Raw genomic sequence first — 21,370 nt, 5'->3', positions numbered from 1 at the left:
CGTTTCTGGTGTGATGGTGTGTCCAGGACTTGCTATGGTGGGAGAATTGGGTTCTGATGATGGCCAGTAACCTTGTTTTGTGTTGTTTATTTTCCTAAGCTTGCCACCTGCCATCTGGTTAACTCTAGGGCTACCTGCCCTTGCTAAATCTGACTGGAGCCTGTCCTTCCTGTTATCCTGGTTGTGTCAGGACTCCTCAGAGTCAAGCTGTCTCTGTGATCCTATGATCCTGGGATCCTGTGATCCTGGGCTTGTTAGGTCACCTGGCAGTGGGGCTTTCTCTGTGTGTTGTGGGACTGGCTGTGGAGCTTGCGCCTAAGGTCTACTCTAGACTCCAGCCCAGAAAGACCAGAAGGGACACGAGTCACTGGGCTGGCTGAGATCCTGTGTGCCTGGTCCCGCTGGTCCCAGTTACTCCTAGTGTTGGGGCAGGTGTTGGTTCTTCCTCACCTCTGATCCTGGGTGTGTCCAAGTGCCTTGGAGTGGAGCTTCCTCTGGGTGTTGTAGGACTGGCTGCAGAGCTTTCACCCAAGGTCTGCTCTGGACACCAGCCCAGACAGACTGGAAGGAACCCAACTCACTCTACTGACACCTTTAGTAAGTCTCAGTATTTGTACTCAGATTGCAAACGTGGGGGTATATGCAAATTTCTCAAAATAGGAAACTATGAATAGCATTGTTTATAGACCAACTAGCTTAAGCAAAAATGCAGGTAAATATTAGTAATATAAGTATTGTTGCATGAAACGGCTTGTTTTTTAGAGTTTCTTTTTTATTTCCTTCCAGAGTTTTATATGACGGTAAACAACTATTGGATTTTAAATGCTCGGCACATAAATTTGACTACACTTTCTGTGGCTGGAGGATTCCGGGATTACCAAGTTCGTTCAGGACTGACTTTTCTACCAAAATTAAGCCATCATACCAGTGCCTTATCTGTTGTGGTAATTATTCTATAGATTCTACATAGTAATATAGTAGACACAATGGAACAACAAAAGGGAAATAGTATATACCTGCTTGTAAATGAATGCTGTCAGTAGAGCAGGCCTCTTGTGTCGTGTGTGTGTGTGTGTGTGTGTGTGTGTGTGTGTGTGTGTGTGTGTATGGTTGTACATGCATTGTGTGTGTGTGTGTGTGTTTCTTTTCTTCTCTAATCCATCTGCCAATATTTCTATATCTCTGATGAAAATATTTTACATTTTTAATTTTTCCACAACTGTCTATAGTAGAACTTGACTCTTCTAACTCTCAAGTAGTTTATAATTTTTCACGTTTTTATGTATGCAATTAAAGTCAATTAAGAAGTAACAGTTTTTCAATATTTATCTCGGCAGTTAGATTAGATTTATGTTCATTGGGTCTAGAAAACTGATGAGTTTAAGACCATAATTGTGTTTGTTGCATGGGTTAAATGTCTATAGTATATTCCCATGTAGGTAATAGTATCTTAAATATAAATGGAGTTTTACTGTGTAGGTCAGTGAGTAGTTTCTGATACAGGGCCTGGGCTAATGCCAGTCACCCACTTGGAATACTTTACTTTCAGGATCTCATTAGTGATCACTAGTTCAGCTGACGAAAAGTCAGAATCGGGTAGAGCACAAGGGTTGAAAATGTACCCATTACTTCTACTCATACACCATTAGAGGAAATTGGCTACTTCCTAAAGCAAGAGAGGCCGAGGGAGTTAGCCATGCTATTTGTTGTAAAGAAATGAGTGACTTTTTTTAGTGAACAGTTAATGGTTCTGTGAGCCACCACTCTTATAAAGTGTATTTATTTTTATTGATTACATTTGTTCTCTGACAGCTTCATAAAAACTATAATATATTCTGATTACTCTCCAACTCCTCTTACCTCCCTCCCGCCCTACCAACTTCCTTCCCTACAAATCTATCATGTAAGCACATCTGTTTTGGCTTGTGACCCACTGAGTTTAACAAGGGCTCTCTGTGTGACCGTGAGTTTAGATTTGTGCTTTGGATGATCTCTTGATCTGTAGGTATACAATCGCTCCGCATCTGTCAATAGCCGTAATTCAACAGTAGGGCCTCACAAGCGACTCCTCCATCCATAAGTGACTGTTGACAGGGCAGTTCTTATATGGCCCCATGCCAATAACCACCGCTAATGTGGGCTCATGCTTGCAGTGGCTTGACGAGGTTAGAGGATGGCTGCTCTCCCTGTAGTGGGCTCCCAGTTCTTCCTGCCCTTGCTGTGCAGTGTTCTTTGAGCTGTAGATGAAGAGAGGGGTAGTGTTTCTGTGTTGCCTTTATAAAGTCACAGAGAATAAAGCACTTTTATGTTCTTGATAATGGTGAATACTGCTTGCTAGTGGCTGAGCTGTTAGCAGCTCAGTGGCTAATAAAATCTTAGAACCAAGGAGAACTCTGATTGTCAGGATTCTTAGTAATTTATCAGCAGTAGTCCCTAAATATATAAAGTACCCATAAATTTATAAACAAAGAGGGGGGTGGGGAGGAATAAGAGTTATAGGGTGTGGAAATGATCAGTACATATTACATTAATGTATGGAAATGTCATAATCAATCTCCTTACTTTGTGTGGTTAGTATATGCTAATAAATATTTCTTAGCCACACCCCCGCTTATAAAATCACATCTTACAATAAGCCAAGTAGCTTACTCAAAAATAAAGTCCTGAAATATCTATTGGACTTTTAAAAAATATATTTATGTATTTATATCTCAAATGCTGCCCCTTTTGCATTTATGTAAAAGAAAAAAAAGTCTTTAAGTAAGAAAGCTCTGGTATTTAATAGGATTCTCTAATAAGATTCCTCATTAAAGGAATGTAAGGTCAACCTTTTAATTGTGTTTTTAAAATGTTAGATGTTAAACTTTAGCATAGGATCTGGGCTTATGTTCATTTTTAAAAACTAATAGAAGCTTCAGAACCAGAAATGACAATAGTTACATTATGTAGGAAATAATATACTTGGATCATCTTTTGTAAAACCTAATCATTTTAATTAAAGAATTGAATAAGATAGGAAAGTAAACATTATGTGTTGCTAAGTATTAGTCTGAAAAATCCAGCAATAGGAAATAGTAAATGTGCTTGAGTTTAATTCTTTCTCCTTTTCCTCATAGAGCTCAGCAGTGCCTAAGACCTGGGTCTCAACAGACCACCTCTCCATCGTGTGGTATGTGATACATTACAGTGGTGATTTTGATGGTGTTTCTTTCTCACTGATGCAGTAATTGGTTTGCTGTCTTTCATAGAATTTGACCCATAAATAAGTCCAAAAGTAGAGGATGAGTGGGATTGAGAACTCAAAACTTGGTTCTTCTTTGTTTGACTATGGTTTCCTGGACAACCTGTAACATCTTCTGAAGAAACTAGGTCACTCTGATCGTCACCAGCGTCAAATACTGAACTTAGTGTTTGTCATAGCTGGGCAGTCAGATGTGCCTGCAGAGGACCTTCTGTGCCATTGGCCAGTCACTGCACCCAGATACACCTAGTGTGGTGAGGGCTGCTAGGAAATGGCAATGGAAACCAATTAGAAACTAGATCTATACCCAATATATAGAAACATAAGAGATTACATATGGATCAAGAAAAGCAAAAGCTCCAGTGTCTAGCTCCTTGGGCTCTGGCTTTAAGATTCTCTAATTCGGGCTGGAGAGATGACTCGTTAAGAGCACTGGCTGCTTTTCCAGAGGTTCTCAGTTCATTTCCCAGCAACCACATGGTGGCTCATAACCTTTCTGTAATAGAATCCGATGCCATCTTCTGGTGTGTCTGAAGATACGTACAGTGTACTCACATACATAAAATAAATACATCTTTTAAAAAAAAAAACTTTTATCCGTCCTTCACCTGCCTGCACAAGCCACAGTGTCTTCAAGATCCACACAGTGCAGGCCTGTAGGGCGAAGCAAGTATAATGTACGCCTGTAGCTGGAAGTTACGTGGGCAGCAGAAAGGCTGTTCTGCTATCAGATACCCAGAAAGATTTAATTTGCTTTACTTTTATATGTTTCAACCTTAATATATACACTTAGTAAAAATGATCTGTTGGGAAACCTTTTTAAAGCATTAAAAAGAAATATAATTCACTCCATTAACTAATACAGTTGTGCATATCTGAATCAAAACTGGCAGTTGATGGCTTGTGGGAAAGGGAGAGTCACTCAGTGGGGGGAGGTATGGTTTGGTAGAGTCCTTATTCCCTTAGGGATTACCCCACACTCGTGCATGGATGGGTGGGACTAGCTGGATTTAGTGAGTTAAAAAGTGAATTAAATTTAAGAGGAGGGCACGAAGTTGGAAGGGAGGTGTGGTGTGGGAGATGTGGGAAGGATTGGGGAGGAAGCGAGGGGTGGGTATGGTCAAGATATGAAAATTTCAAAGAATAAAGTATAATCGTTTCTAACATATATTTTATTTTTAATAAATAAATGCCACACTAGTAGCAATTTCAATTTAAAAAAAAAAGAAGTATGTGTTTTAAGAAAATTTTATGTGCTTCCTTTATTTTCTTAGGTGTAAACAATTGCAGTTGACTACAATTCGAGCGTTCTTTGATCTTATTGATGCCGATACCAAACAAGTATGCATTGTTAAACTGAAAGCTTATTTTAGCAAAGTGAAAGTTTTGTTAGCACCAATAGATTTAATTCATTTCAACATGGATACTTAGAGAAACTTGGACCTTGTATCAATTTAAATTAGTTCTGAAATGGAAATATCTTTATATCTTCTGGTGTGCTGTATGAACCGTTAGTTCAGGACACGGTGAAACTAAAGAGCAAAAGGTCCTTTAACTCTGCCCTCAGTTCTTTGAGCAGTTCGGAGTTTGATACATATTTCTCCGGCTTTTTTTTTAGGTTTAAGAGAAATATTTATTACAGACTAGTAATTTTTCTTAGTAATGTATTTTGAACATTATAGTCTTTCTAACTAGGTTCTCTTGAACCATGTTGTGACGCTTTCTTTAGCATATTAATAAGATCAAAATATATGCAGTCATTCAGTAAACTTACACTCATTAGAGATTTACCTGTGTGCTGCCCAGGTTGAGTCATTTCTGTAATAAAATCGCATATATCAATTCCTCAAACCTGGTTTCGAGTGGTTCAGCTAGCAGAGCACAGAAATCACCGTGCCCTGAACAGAACATCATGTTACTTTGTCACTTCCTTAACGACTGCTGGATGGGTTGTGGTAGCCATCATTTCAGCATAATTAACATGCTTGAGTTCATTAGCTTCAGGGACTTCTGTGAGTTAGGAACAAGCTGACATTACTCATCTTAAACCGCCTTCCCTCGGGTCATCTCACAGTGCATTTCTGTTCCGTGAGAATGGTTTTAAGAGCTGTGACTCTGGCTTCTTCCTCCTGGAGAAAACATTAGTGTTTGAGATAGTCTGTTTTCATTACAATAGAGCATTATAGCTCCAAATCTTTTTTTTTATAAGATATTTTCTTTATTTACATGTCATATGATTTCTCCTTTCCCAGTTTCCCCTCAAAAAAAAAACCAAACAAACCAACCAAAAATCAAAAACCAAAAACCAAGAAACAACAAGAACAAACCCCTGTTCCCTGTCCCCTCCCCCTGCTCACTACCCCACCCTCTCCCCCTTACTGGCCCTGGCATTCCCCTACACTGGGGCACAGAACCTTCACAGGGCCGAGGTCCTCTCTTCCTATTGATGATTGAATTTGCAATCCTCTACTATACACATGCTGCCAGAGCCATCAGTCCCACCGTGTGTATTCCTTGGTTGGTGGTTTAGTCCCTGGGAGCTCTGAGGGTACTAGTTAGTTCATATTGTTGTTCGTCCTAAGGATAGCCCCAGATCTTAATAGTTGATTGACTTTAAACAGATTATTTCTCTGTGCCTTAGTGTTTTTTGTTTTCATAAAATACAAGTACATACTACCTTTTAGAGTTTTTGTGAAGATTAGAGTTAATAATGTATTGTTTTAGAACAGTGCCTGGCTTAGTAAGAGTAAATGTTGACTATTACCCAAAGTGATGTTTTATCAAATTGTCATGATGTAAGTGATCTAGACTATATTAATGTTCTTTCTAGATAACTCAAAAGCCTAAGAAGAAATTATCTGTTTTGAATCACCATTTTATAAGACACCCAGCTAAACAGTTTGAGGAAAATCCGTCTATAATTGCTGACCTAACAGGTTTGTGGTAGTAACCTTTAAAGTAGAACTTTCATTATTATTTTTGATAAATCTGTTATTAATGCATAGCTAGTATTTTATACCAGTGGGAATTTGGAATGCTTCAAGTATTATGGTTCTGTTATTTACTGGTTTCCCTATCAGGGTGCTAACAAGTTCTTGGTTTGAAAGGGCAAAGTAGAAAAGCAAATTGTAAGATAAAAGCTTTGTGCTGGAAATAACTTGATAAAGAGAAAGGTTTTGGAGTTACATACCCTTGTTTTTCCTGATAGTCACTCAAAGAGAGAGCTGTATTATCTCTAGCATCTTTATTTTTCATAGTCATTTACTCTTTGACCTTCTTCTGGGTTACTAGCACATCATTCCATTGATAAGTTTGCTCTTAAGCATATACCATGTTAGTCATTTAAATAGTTTGCATGGAAAGGTAATGCTGCTTTCCTTCTATAGAGAATTCCACTCAACCGAAGATGCTGAGTAGGTTTATAGTTCTTACCTGATGTGAACACTGGTTGATGCTAAGCACAAAGAGTGCATTTCTGGATTTTATCTCTTAAAGTAGCTGGTGTTTAAGGAACCATTTGTTTGTTATTGTTAATAAGTATAAATAAGTATTTATCAGAGTTCAAAAAAGAAAGAAAACTTGTAATATGGAAACAAAACATGGCAAATAAATTAATTTCCTTCACATTAAGGGACATCTATGTGGGTTCCAGTAAAAGTGTCCAGATGGTCCTATGTGGCTTATAATGTAAGTATTCTATCAGTGTATTTTTGTCCAAACTTATATTCATATTTATCTTTAAAAGTTAGGAACTTTTAAGAACAAATCACATCTAATTTTTCCATGCTTTGGTAAGAATACCTTAATAATAAATATTGAATCTGTTCAGTTTACCTGTTTCATCATAAATTTGGACCCTTTTTCTTTGTTCAGTTTCTATTTAGTTAAGATCCAAATGAGGCCTATACATTCATGCTGGTTGATACTTCTGTATTCCTCTTCAGTATACTTTCAACTCTTATTTTCTTTGAAAACTATTGACAAAATATCAGCCACTTTTTATGATGGAGTTTCATACTGGTTCATTTTGCTGACTGCATTTCTGAGATGATTCAGTATATTCATTTATCAACTCTTCCTATGATTTAGTAATTGGCTCTAAATGCCTGATGGATTCTATTCTTTATTAGTTTTTTTTTTTTCTCCTAGAATTTCTTCTTAAGACATAAACAGTTGGCAGGGAATATCTGAATGAATTAATGTAGGACACAGAAATGATTGTATCCTTTTTTTCTTTCACTTATCGATTAGAATACTTCACAGAAAGATTTCCCCTTCTCTACTAAGTTGTCAAAAGTAAGCCAAATCCCACAGGGAAGGGTGCACATTCTTTGGATTGCACTCGAGTGTACTGGCTGTGAGTAGTGGGTTGGTTGTCCTCATCCCTGGGGCGTCTGCTGTCAGCTCGTGGGTAGGAGCATGTTTGCACTCACAGAGTTCACTGAATCTTTGCCTGACAAGCTGAAGCCATCCTGAGTTTGTCTCCTTAGTCTTTTCAGTGTAGCTGCTTAGGTGTGTCTGTTAGTGGGCCCATTCTCCAGATGAGTGCCACACTATGAGTGGCAAGCATTTCAGCACCTCCTCCAGTTTTTGAGTTTGCTATTTAGTCAAGGAATTGTTTCATTCAGGAAACTGTACCTGCCACCTAGCGTCTGGCTATGGCTCCTAGGTTGGGTATACAACCTTTTCAGTAGCCAGAGTGATTGAAAGTTCAATTACCACAGCCATGCATGGTTGCACACCACACCTTTAATCCCAGCACTTGGGAAGCAGAGGTAGGAGGATTGCTGAAAGTTTGAGGCCAGCCTGGCTTATGTGGCAAGTTCTGGACCAGGCATTGCTATAAAATGAAACCCTGGCTCAAAACAAAACAAAACAAAAGCAGGAACTAAAAGGTAAATCGTCACACACAGATGCTTCCAGGATGGCTCTCCTGCAGTCTTAATCTCGTCTCCTTGTCCTTTTCCTTCTAGTCCCAGCCAACTGGCTCTTAGCAACAGCAATAATTTGATAATTGTTTATTCTTGTCACCATGAGTTTTGAATGATGAAATTATTCACTTCTTGTACTTAAGTTCTTTTCTCTCTTTTTTAGGAATCTGGTAAGATTTACTTTGCATTCCCTCTTGCAAATCATAGAAGAACTTACACTCATGCCTACTGTCAGAGCACCATGCTGGTAAGAAGTTTAGCACATTTTATTTCAGTTTGAAAGCTGTCGTTCATTGTCTTAGTTTCGACTGATGGCCTCATAGGATCAGCTGTAACTGTCATTACCTTGAGTCACATTTAGAAACATTTGATTTGAACAGTGTTTTGATTAAGAACTAGTAAGCACTGTTTATCTATAACTGATAATGTTCTCTTATCAGTAAATCTAAAGTAGAAGAACAGGGCGGAAGACTCAAGTAGAAGTTAAGAGAACTTCCTGCTCAGGCACTTCCTCTCAGAATGGCATAGTTAGCTGGAAAACAAGTGCTCAAAAACATAAGTCTATGGGAAATGGTTCATAATATTCAAACCATAGCATGAGGTTGAAGATTATATTGAGAAAAGTGCTTGTCAAAATGCAGATCATGCATCTGAGTGAACAGGAGATTGTTTTCTGTAATGCCTATGGATGTGTTGGTTTAAATTAGAATGGTCCCTATAGACACAAATATTTGAATACTTAGTTCCAAGATGGTAGAACTGTTTGGGAAGGGTTTGTAGGGATGGCTTTGGTGGAAGAGATATGTCATGGGGTGGACTTGAAGGTTTCAGAAGCCCCCACCATTTCCAGTCACGCTTTCTGCCTGGGCTTGAGGATGGAGATGTGAGGTCTCAGTTACTCTCCAGCACCATGCCTACCTGCCTGTTGCCATGGTGACCACGCGGATGAGGGTCATGGACTCTAACCCTCTGGAACTGTGAACCCCAAATTAAATGCTTTCTTCTGTAAGTTGCCTTGGTCACTTTTGTCACAGTAGTAGAAGAGTAAGTCAGTCAGTGAGCATTACCATAAAATAATATGTAAATTTAAAATTTTGTTTTGTAATTTTTATTGTAATACTTTTAAGTCTATATAAAAGTAGGGAGAAATATGATAATGGATTAGTTTTCAACTCAACACAATTTAAACAATCACCAGCATTCTGCCGTTCTTCTGTCATTTATCCCTTCCTTCCGAGTGCTTTGGTTAGGAGCTTACTTGAATAACCGTGCTAATTTGCAGCTCTGCCCTGTCCTCCTGCTTCATAATGTCTCATTGTTCTGAGAAACTGGAATCACACAACTGAGAAGTCCACAGTGAGAGGAAAGAAAACCTTAATTGTTAATTTCCAGTATTCTTAAAAAAGGTCATCTTTGCCAGGCGGTGGTGGCGCACGCCTTTAGTCCCAGCACTTGGCTTTAGTCCCAGCACTTGGGAGCCAGAGGCAGGCGGATTTCTGAGTTCGAGGCCAGCCTGGTCTCCAGAGTGAGTTCCAGGACAGCCAGGGCTACACAGAGAAACCCTGTCTCGAAAAACCAAAAAAAAAAAAAAAAAAAAAAAAAAAAAAAAAAAAAAAAAAAAGGTCATCTTTTATTTAAGCTCCATTTAATTGGAGACTGCCTGCCCCATGCATCATTTTCTCTAAGACCTTGACTTGCTGGGCCTTAGAATGGACTTTATAAACACTGGTTGGATCAAAGGACTAATATCTTCATTGTTTTACCTGTGATTCCAAGGCAACTTACATAGCTGTCTTGACAGTACTCCACATCATTTTACACTCTGGGGATTTCAATCACATCAGATCTTGGATATCACTTTTGCTTCCATAGAAACTGGAATAAACATCTCAGGTGGTGACGCTTTTTAAAATAACCCAAGCTAAATGTAGGATGCTTTGTTAAAAAGAAAAAAAAATTAGAACAGTTCTTTCTGCAGCATCGAATTCTGTGCTGATGAAATGGCTACCTTCAATCTCCAGCCCTTGCAACTGGGTTTCAGACTAAACACATTCCTGGTGATATAGAAGTTATGTCCTGGTAGTAAATGAAAATGTAGACGATACAGTAAAAAGCTGGGTATAAGCTGACTTTTTAAATTGGAGGCATTCATTTTTAATTGTTTTTACCTTCCTGGCTATGGGTATTTGTTTCTAGAAAAGTCTATCTCTAGTTCATATTTACTTTTGTTAAAATGTAGGTTACTGTGTGTAACTAAAGTGTGGACATTATGAAACTGAAAGTTCGGGGGCAGCGGTTAGAAGTACTCAGAGTTAGGCTCTGCATGTGCCCTGAGGGCAGTCTCGAGCTGCTGCTGGAGGTTAGCTGCTCCCCTAGGCCATCCAAGTCCGTAGTCTACTTCCCGCCTATCCTTGACCTGCATATCTTTTAAGAACATGTTTCTTAGTCACAAACTACTACCATGTTTTTCTCAATCCTAACCATCAATGTTTCCATATATTTCTCTATGAATGTTATTGTATATAACAGGAAAGTATTGGAAATGCTTGTTTTATATCATTGTTTTCTGTTATTAACCAATAGGATACAAATAGTTGGATTTTTGGCTGCATAAACAGCACTTCCATGTGGTAAGTTTTTTGAACCAATTGTTCATTTTTCTTAACAATGCTTAGAAATCAAACTTTCAGAATAGCTCTATGCATATGTATACACATATATGCACGCATACGCACTTACACACACACACACACACACACACACACACACACACTAGTTTTTTCCCATTTTGACTTTTGAGATAAGGTCCCACTCTGTAGTCCAGGTTGTTCTGGAACTTACTGTGTAGCTCTGGCTAGGGAACTCACACTGTTATCTCCATCAGCCTCCCCAGGATTGAAATTACAGACATGAACCACAGCAAGTAGCCAGAAAAGCGTTATATGCTCACAAGATTATGATGCTACTGTTTCAGATTATAATTTTTATATTTTAAATTTTAACTACAAGTGTGTGTATATATTGTGCATATATGAGCATGCATGTGTGGGTACACATGTATGTGCATGTGTATGAATGCATACGCGTGCTCTGTGTGTGTTGGCGTGTGTATATGTGTGTGTGTGTGAGTGCATCACGCATGTGCGTATGTGTGCGTGCATGAGTACATTTGCCATGGCATATGTGTGAAGTTCAAAGGACAGCTGTTGGAGTTGGCCCTCCTCTTTATCCTGGGAACAGGTTGTCAGGCTGGTGCTACAAGTTCTTTTTCCAGCTGAGTCGTCTCACTGGTTCTGGCATTGTTTCTTAAATGAAAACACAAGGAAATTTATACACCAGTAATTTTTTTAAACATCTAGCTAATTGCTTGTTAAGAAAAACCAATAGTTTTTTTTTTTTCTTCACCAAGGGAACTTTGTAGACTTACACATTAGACTTCATATTCATTGTTAACTGCAGCCTCTCGTCTACAGGGCTATAGATGGTGTCTTTTTATTCTAAAGTTTGTTTGCAAATTATAATGCTTTAAACATTTGTCCTCTAATTATATCTTCATATTTATTTCAAAGCCGGCAAGGGGTTGATTTATCATGGCATGCTGAACTGTTGCCAACAATTAAGGTAAACAATAGCTTTAGAATTTTATATTTCAGTAAAAAAAAAAATCAGCGGATTTTGGACTGTGTTCTTTTAAAAAGTCTTAAAAGCATTATTTTAGGAATATATTCTTGGAGTATTTCCTTTAGAAATGTACTTGATGCCAGGCGGTGGTGGCACACGCCTTTAATCCCAGCACTTGGGAGGCAGAGGCAGATAGATTTCTGAGTTCAAGGCCAGCCTGGTCTACCGAGTGAGTTCCAGGGCAGCTAGGGCTACACAGAAAAACCCTGTCTCGAAAAATCCAAAAAAAAAAAAAAGAAGAAGAAGAAAAAAAGAAAAGAAAAGAAATGATTAAAAAGCTGTAAGTCGACAACTTCCTGAATCTGTTACAGCATCATGCTGAAAGAGCCAGATAGACTTTTAAAATGCAGTTTGAGAATTTGCGTAAATGTATGTCTTAAACTAAAAGCTGGTTACTGTATTCTATTGAGAATTTATTTTGGGAGGAAGGACTCTGCAGTAGAGCAGTATTTCAGTGAGACATTGCATAACTTTCTAGATTACATCACATGGTGGTTAAGCAGTTGGGTAACTCTTGCGGCTAGTTCTGCAGAGTGGTAAATCATACCACAGATTTATTTAGTAATTGTTAGTGATTTCCTTAAGTAACTCCACTAAGTTAGCAAGTTTTTTTTTTTTTTTAAGATTTATTTATTTATTTTCTGTATGTGAGTACACTGTTGCTCTCTTCAGACACACCAGAAAAAGTCATCAGATTCCATTACAGATGGCTGTGAGCCATCACGTGGTTGCTGGGAATTGAACTCAGGACCTCTGGAAGAGCAGTCAGTGCTCTTAACCTCCGAGTCATCTCTCCAGCCCCACAAGTCTTTCTTGAAAAAGATTAATTTGTATATTCTCAAAATCTATTGTGGAAAACACAAAAATACATCTACAATTTGATGAAAACATCTGTTCTAATTTTCAAATTATGTGTATTATAATTTATAATCTCATCTAGGCTTTGTGGTTTCAGTCTTTAAGTAAATCAGTACTTTAAAATTAAATATATTTTCTAATGAACTCAGACTTGAAATGGAAGATTTCTGGCTAGTCTCATTCCTCTCCAACTGATACCAGTTGAATTGTTTTTTTTTTTTTTTTCTCACTAATACTAATTTCTTTGTTGAGGGGCAGTACTTTGGATTAAATTCATATCTTCTGTATCACTGAGCCTCATCAGCCTTTGATTTTTTTATTTTTGAGATGGGGGAGGGGGTGACCTCACTAAATATGAATGCTGCTGCCCCTGAATTCCCTTTATAGCACAAGTGGGCTTTGAACAAGCGATCCTCCTGCCTCAGTCTCCTGAATAGCTGGGATGTTAATTTGTGTAAGCGATTCACTCCGTGTTAGTTGTACTAGCAAAAAAGCAGCTTTACAAGAAGAACGGTGTCAGAAGGAGAGATTTTGGATGCCTTGTCTTGTTTGTCTTGTCTCGTTCGCTCTTACTCTGTGCATGTTCCTTTGGAAACAAATGTTATTTGATTTGGAAAGCAAACATATAAAGAGGCAGTTTTACTCAATAGCATGGTGAAAATCTGTCCTTAGGTCTTTCCTAATCTTCAGGCAACAACAGCACAACAGGAGTATTAGGAAGGATCCTAACTGTAGGACTGAGTCTCGTTCTCTTGAGATGCAGTGAGCTTTTGGATCCTAACTGTAGGACTGTGTCTCGTTCTCTTGAGAGGCAGTGAGCATTCCCTTCCTTTTCCAACTTGGACATTCTACCCATTTTATACTTTCAGAAGAAATAATGATTAAAGACCTTATGAAACATTCTCTCCTCTGTATTTTAAATGTATTTCTTACCTGGGTGTGGTGTACAACTGTAACCCAGCGTTCGGAAGCTGATGCAAAGAAAACTAACGGAGCGTTTGAGACCAGACAGGCTGGACAGTGAGCACTCCTCTCTCTATCTCTAGAACTTTTCTCAAAAAACTAAGTAAAATTTAGAAGTAAATACTGCCTTTATAAACCTACAAAGACTGAAAAAAAATGTGTTTACCAAGCTGTAGGTCCCTGTTTCTTCTTAATTTAGGAATCAAATGTCTGGCTAGCAGGAGAGCAAGCTGCTCCAGCTGCCTGCTTTTTAATAATGATTTCTGGAAGAGAGGATTACAATATTCTGCAATCTTAGGTTTTTTTTTTTAAGTTTAAGATAATATTAAACACGAACAAACTTTCCCATTATACTTAAATTTTTATATAATGTGTTCGTGACTCTCAAGCAGCACCGTTTTCCTTTAAACGATACAAATGAAGTAATAAAGCAACATATGTGACTCTCCCTAATGTGCTACACAGTAAGTTCAAGGCTAGCCGAGGATACTTACTGGAAGCCCATTTCCAAAACTTAATAATAAATAAATCACTAGCATAGGTAATCATCAAGGCACATACACAGTACTTGCTAAAGGAAAAAACATTGTTGCTTGAGACTTAACAAAGATATTTAAACAGACTAATGCCTGAATAAAAGCGTTCTGAAGGCCTTAGGCTGACACATTTTGATTAGTTACCCCATTTGTGACTTGTGTTGCATTCATAGGAATCCCTACCAAATGTAACTTTAATTTCCTTAATTAGGACAATGTAACGTATTCAAAGTAGGCATCAACTTCAAAGTAGCCCTTTTTTTACACCGTATTTTTAAAGATAAAGAAATGGAATGAAATGGAGTATTTTGTAGGTTTTTTCGTATTGATCTAAACAAAGGTTATGCCATGAAAAGCATCACTCTGAGGTTCTCTGCTGACTATATTTAATAAATAGGTGGAACATTCCAGTAAGGCACCACAAATGCTAAACTATCATTACTGAGAACACATATTTAGTAGCTGTTGGAGCTGATTGCTACACAGAACAGCACGGTTCTTCCTAACTGAGTTAGCTTTCATGCGCTCTACCTTTTGATGGGCTTCAGCTGCCTATAGCTGTGATTTATGCCGAACCTTTAACATCTTTAGTTTGTTGCTTCGCTGGGCTCTGGCCAGACTATAGCTGCTTTCTCAGTGTTTTAGCTTCTGCACCTCTGTCCTACTTGTCAGAAACATTAACAAGTGTCTGTGGAAATGTGTTGATATTTGTTCATTACTCTTAAGATATACATTCCCATCCTACATCTGCTTCCAGAAATAAAACTAGATTGAAAAATGTCTTTGGAATCTTGGGACTTACTGGAAAGGCTAGTGTCCTACCTGTCCGTTCATCAAATATGACCTATAAAGTCTGATTTTAATTTTCATATTTTTATGGAATCTATAGTATTTACTTAGTGATGGTTCTCGTCAGGTACTAAGTATTTTACTGGATGGTATTCATATATTAGCCAGCGACTTTTTTTTTTTTTAATTTTTTTTATTTTTATTTTTCAAGACAGGGTTTCTCTGTGTAGCCCTGGCTGTCCTGGAACTCACTCTGTAGACCAGGCTGGCCTCGAACTCAGAAATCCAACTGCTTCTGCCTCCCAAGTGCTGGGATTAAAGGTGTGCGCCACCACTGCCTGGCAGCCAGCTGCTCTTTGCTACTTCAGCTAAATCAGAATCCTTGAAGATTAAGTTGTAACTTTCCCATCACATTTAGCAACTTTTGAATGTTCTTTGAAATTTACTATCATAAACATAGGAACAGTACTATAATATTCTTCATAATAGGTAGCCAAATTACAAAAAGAATCATCACATTTGGAAATGATTATATAAAAAAATCTTAACTTTAATGTTAAGCATCATTTATTTTATCTGAAGAGATAGTTCAAGCAATATTTTTGATGGTTAATATTTAACAGTAATTGCTATAAATTTATCTTTTTGTAAAATTATTGACCTGAAACTGTAAGTGTGGATATAAATTTGATTTGTGTGTGGTTTTGTGGGAGTGTGGATATATGTTGAAAGTTAAATTCAGGGCCCTTATGCATATTAAGTGGATGCTTTAAGAGGTGATTTCTAAAATAACCCACTGAGAAATAAGTTTTTGTGAGTTTTCTTTAACATGCGTCAGAGGCAAACACGGCTTTGTGTCTTCGCCCTTCTTTTCAGACTCTGACGCTACGACTTCAGGACTATCCATCCTTGTCGCACATTGTTGTCTATGTGCCATCTGTCCACGGAAGTAAGGTAACCGATGTGTTAAAGTTTCTATTGGAATGCTTGGTGGGTACTCCTGTGAGAGTTTACTTTTTGATGACTTCTGCACAGGTACAGGCTTATCTAACATCAGGGCCAGTGTGATGATCCACCTGATGTTAGGTTGTTACAGTGTCCACTCATCTTGAATTAAGCAGAGTCAACACAGATCCTTTTGTTCCTGGTGAGAGCTGGCTCCAGTTTGCCAGTCTTTCCAGATCTCTTACTTGCCAGGTACCATTTTATGTACAAGGTATCAGAGATTAACAGGAGATAGAGAAAAGACTTTGTCATTTGTCATCCTGTCATGCGAGGAAAAAAAAAGCAATGTGAATAAGAGTAATGACAGATTTGAATGCATAGAATATAGGTCAGAATGTAGCAAGCACAGGAAGAGAACAAACATGAAAAACATCACAGAGGGAGGAACTGAGCATGGCTGCTTAGTGAGGGGATGACAAAATGGCCTTCAAGCATAGCACTTCTGTGGGAAAGAATGGTACTCTGTCAAGTTCCAAATTACTGCCATGCATGGCTATTTAGATTAATTAAAATAAAACAAAACTCAAATTCCAGCTCCTTTGTGCTACATACATTCTAGAGACTCAGTAGTAACATGGCTATAAAAATTGTCATCAACAGTACTTTAGTACAAATCAAAACAAAACACCAACTTCGAAAGCATGGTGTGGAAAACAGTGAATAAGTAAATGATTTCGAAAGGATGGCCACCAGATGTAGAAAAATCACGGGCAGAAATGAAGGGAAACTGTCCTTGTAGTATTGTGCAGTCCTTGACCAAAGCCCTGAATAGAAGGCAGTAGCAAGCTGTGAGATCTTTGACTGAGAGCAGGACGGCATTATCTGGCATTATCTGTTCGTTGTGTAGGACGGGCCTGCCACAGGAGGAGTAAGTGCCGCTTAGGGGCTTTGAGGGGTGTTTTTAGTGATGTGTGTGTAGGGGTAAAGGACAGCAATTTTGAGAGAGTCACCAGGAAGAAAGTATGGAGAGGGGAGAAGCCCTGGCTCTCTTCCTTTCCCGATTAGGACCAGCCCACTTACCCATTGAGGGCCAGCCAAGCGTCCTTCCTTTCCTGTGCTCCTCCAGCAGATTTCTACATGTGATCCTTTCGATGACTCTTTGAGGAATATTCATATCATATTACATTTTAAATTATTTGCTAATATCTTTATTGTTATCAACATACTGCAAAAGCTGAGATTAACAGATACTTTTGTTCCCAATTTGTATCCAATCTGTAGTGAATGCCACATTAAATAAACAAAGAAACAAAAACCCAAAGGTTTCTGGGTAAGGTAATGAGATTTATGACAAAAATAATTAGGAAAATTTAGAAGAAATCAGGGAAAGGATAAGTGGGCTTTGTAGCCAGTTATTGTGAAGACTGAGTCTCACAAGTACCTTCATGGATTGCTTGGCTCAAGTGAGAGGTAATTCATCGTCTTCAGTAATGAAAGCTCTCTTTAAGGGTTTCTCTGTCAGGTAAGTTGGTTTCAAATAAATTGAACATCTTTCCAAAACTTGAAAAGCCTTCTCCTGTTATACCAAGAAATCAACAAGCCTTCCTTCAGATAGATAAATGCAGCAGGCTAGTAAATACACAATACATCTCAATCCTCTTGAGAAAATGGCGTAGCTGTCTGTGCCCTTGCTCACTCCTCTCTCATTAGAGTGATAACTTTGATCTTTGATTTCTGCACATCTACACATAGCTCATCATCAGTAAGCTGTGCACCAAGAGTAAATTCAGCTGATAGCTTTATGATTTGGGAACTACAGTGTGGAAAATTAGCTGAATTTTTTTTTCCATGATCAAACACAAACTACAAGCACAGAAACTGACTAGCTTTGGTTATTTAAAGAGAGACCTTTGTGTTCTGTCTTTCTCTGTTAAAGATTTCATTATGCCAAGCTATCATCACAGTCTAAATAAAAAAAAAAAATCTAGTATTTAAATATCTTTACACAAAATCATTGAGATTGTATTTTTAAAACTGTTTCATTGTCTCAAGATTCACCCAAAAAACACTGTGAAAATATGAATAATCCTGTTCAGTGAGTGATTTCTTTTGTCTTAGTCAGGGTTTCACTGCTGTGCACAGACACCAGGACCACAGCAACTCTTATAAAGGACAGCATTTAATTAGGGCTGGCTTACAGGTTCAGAGGTTCAGTCCATAATCATCAAGGTGGGAGCATGGCAGCATTCAAGCAGATGTGGTGCTGGAGGAGCTGAGGGTACCACCTCTTGTTCTGAAGGCAGCTAGGATGAGGGTCTTAAAGCCCACACCCACAGTGACCTACTTCCTCCAGCAAGACCACACCTCCAATAGCGCAGCCCAGCATATCGATAGCAGCACCGTAGTCTTTGAGCAGTGTTTTCTGTAGTGGGAGTGCTGCTGCTCTGCCCCGAGAGAAGGAATGAAAAGCAGAGCACTTAGCATGGTGCTGTCCCTTTCTGTGCACCACACAGTACAAGTCGAACCGCAGCTCATTCACCTGGGCTTCAGTTTAATAAATAACTGAGAGTCCATCTGAGGGCAAAGGAATAACAACGCTGAGATACCCCGGGGGGAGTTGCCATGGAAGCCTAGGATAGACACTCATTGTTTTTCTCATTTTCTGTAATAACTGGCTGATCTGCAATAATCTCCTACAAACAGCATTAGCTATAGATGAGTTAGATGACTAGCTACAAATGCTATTTTAGCCTGATTAAACTGTAGATACTTAAAAGATACAGGATTTAATTTAAAAAGCAACAAACATAATTTTCTTTTGATTAGGAAAGTACGCAGAGACATGTTGTCTAAACCCTTAGTTAATCTTAAATTGCCTTCGTATCTCAATGCTTTGATCTAGACTTTAATACCCTTCCTCTGAAAACACCTGGTCTTATAATTAAGCTTTGCAATGAATTTGTTATAAAAATGACCTTTAGATAGATAGAGGTCTATTTTCCACACAAACCTCAAGAGTTTTATAAATTAAATTCTACATTTTCTAATGAGTCAATGTCTTATATCTCAGTTTGTTGTAGACTGTGAATTCTTTAAGAAAGAAGCGAGATCCATGCAGCTTCCTGTAACTCACCTTTTTTCCTTTGGTAAGTATTTTGTTTTTGAAGCTTTTAAGCACAGCTTTTAGCAGTGCCAATAGGCTTCGCCAGTAGTAGATTATTAACTATTAGCATGTTGCAAGTGGAGTACTTAGGAAACAGTGTGGCCAGGTGCAGTCATTTGACTGGCAGTTTCTGAGGTTGCAGGTTAGACAGGCTTTGTCTCCATTCATTTTCTCTTGCTGTAATAAGACACCATGACCAAGCAACTTATAAAAGAAAGACTGTAACTAGAGAACATAGTGGCAGAGCAAAGCATGGAGACTGGGAAACTGAGACCCACACAGGGATCCTAGGGTAGGAGGCAGGGAGGGACTGGGAAACACAGCAAGGTCACACCTCCTAATCCTTCCCAAACTCTTCCTTCAGTAAGGCCACACCTCCTAATCCTTCCCAAACTCTTCCTTCAGTAAGGCCACACCTCCTAATCCTTCCCAAACTCTTCCTTCTGCTAGGGACAAATTATTCAAGCACATGAGCCTATTGGGGCCATTCTCATTACAAACCACCTCTGTATTTTCCCATATTTATATAAAATGCAGGAACCAAGTGCTTCTATATGTGTATTTTCTTATGTAGAGTAGAGTTTCCCCACACACACACAGGACAAGCTTTGATTTTTATTATTTACATAAACCTCACTTATTTCTCACTCTGATTCTGTGCTTGTGCCTTCAACCCTGTCATGGTAATTATCTGACGCACAGCATATGTAAATTGTTGTCTGTCTAATGAAGGTTTCTCCACTATATGTTAATTATTTATGTGGATGGGAGTTGTGCTTGCATGTATTTTTCGTGTACCATGTGTGTACAGTACCTGCAGAAGCCAGAATAGGGCAACAGATCCCCTAGAACTGGACTTACAGATGGTGTGAACCATGGTACGGTTGAACTCAGCTCTTCTGAAGAGCAGCCAGTGCTCTTCACCACTGAACCGTCTCTCCATCCCCCAATTAGATGTTCTTGTAAGCTTTATTTTGAAAGGATTTTAGAGTTATAGAAATGTTACGAAAGAGTGCAGACTTCCTTTATAATTTTTACCAGTCTTTCCTAGATGTTGACCTCTTACATAAATATAGCACTTTATTTTCTGTTTTCTGTTGTTGTTTGTTTGTTTTTAACAATGATGCACTATGTTAGGTCAGCCCAGGAAAGCTTACCTTAAAACTTATGACTCACATTTCTGCCTCCTGAGGGCTGGGATTATAGAGCCTGCTCTGCCATGTTTGGCTAACACATTTTTTTTTTTTTAACCTGTATGTGTGTATGCCTGTGTCTGGGCATGTGTACACGAGTATAGGTACCTGCTGAGGCTAAAGGTGTTAGGTTCCCCTAGAGGTGGAAAAGCTGTGAACTACCTGATCTGGGTGCAGGGAATCAACCTCAGGTCCTGCGCAGGAACTGTGCATGTTCTTAACCACTGAACCTCTCGGCTCCATAATGCAGCTTCGAATCTGAATTAGTGCTGGTGCAATTTTTAATAACCTCAACAGTTTTGTCTCCAATCCTCCTCCAGGTGCCTCGGTTTAGCTGTTTGTCTCCTGCCACACGTCAGCTCCTCCATCGGTTTCCTTGTCCATTCTCACTTTGAAACATTTCAGTTGCTTGCAGAAAATCCCTTAGTTTGGATTTGTTTAGTGCTGTCACATATTCACATTGACCTTATGTATTTTTGCCAAGAATACCCAGAATTCATGTGCCTTCCTCATGTGTCAGGAAGTATGATGCTAATAAATCTAATTGTTCACACACACACACACACACACACACACACACACACATATCCCTTTCATGAAAAATATCAGTGTTGCTTGTAATAGGAAACTTCCTTTAAGGTTTTTTTCCCCTTAGCCCACCCTGGGTTGATATTTTGGGGAATGAAATGCTCAGGAAAGTACCAAAGCAACAACTCTGAATTACCCGTATCATTTAAAAATAACGTGCTTTAGGAACCAAATCTTCCTAATAAGTACTTGACTTTTTAAAATCACCTTCAGTATAACTGAAAGTCATTATAAATACTGTTGGATTTAGCAGTTACTGCCTGTATATCAGCAGTAAAAACTTGTTGACTTGTGTTTTAGACCGTCTGTTTCCCTCATAGCACAGATGGCTTCAGTCTCAGCTTGCGCTGGCCTTAAGCACGTCACCCCTCTGTTCATATACCACCACGACAAATTTAAAAAAATTTTTTTTCTCTTAGTTTCACAATTCTGTTGGTATTTTTAAATGTTATTTAAGCAATCAGCAAATTTTTGGAAATTCC

At 38.5% G+C, this 21,370-nt stretch overlaps 1 protein-coding gene across 1 annotated transcript in view; it reads left to right on the top strand.

The window, feature by feature from the left end:
• Pgap1 (post-GPI attachment to proteins inositol deacylase 1) overlaps positions 1-21,370 on the top strand; it is an 84,688-nt gene that overhangs the window by 29,485 nt on the left and 33,833 nt on the right. Inside the window, exons 5-14 of the mRNA XM_031367502.1 lie at positions 787-944; positions 3,117-3,169; positions 4,516-4,582; positions 6,072-6,177; positions 6,873-6,928; positions 8,336-8,419; positions 10,756-10,802; positions 11,742-11,793; positions 15,876-15,953; positions 19,015-19,090. Of these exons, the coding sequence (XP_031223362.1) occupies positions 787-944; positions 3,117-3,169; positions 4,516-4,582; positions 6,072-6,177; positions 6,873-6,928; positions 8,336-8,419; positions 10,756-10,802; positions 11,742-11,793; positions 15,876-15,953; positions 19,015-19,090 (777 nt within the window). The remainder of the gene's footprint in view (positions 1-786; positions 945-3,116; positions 3,170-4,515; positions 4,583-6,071; positions 6,178-6,872; positions 6,929-8,335; positions 8,420-10,755; positions 10,803-11,741; positions 11,794-15,875; positions 15,954-19,014; positions 19,091-21,370) is intronic.

This window comes from Mastomys coucha, unplaced genomic scaffold (genome assembly GCF_008632895.1).
Source record: "Mastomys coucha isolate ucsf_1 unplaced genomic scaffold, UCSF_Mcou_1 pScaffold14, whole genome shotgun sequence".
In the NCBI taxonomy this organism is placed as follows: domain Eukaryota; kingdom Metazoa; phylum Chordata; class Mammalia; order Rodentia; family Muridae; genus Mastomys; species Mastomys coucha.
Note: the sequence above shows the minus strand (reverse complement) of the source record. Positions and strands in the feature narration are given on the sequence as shown.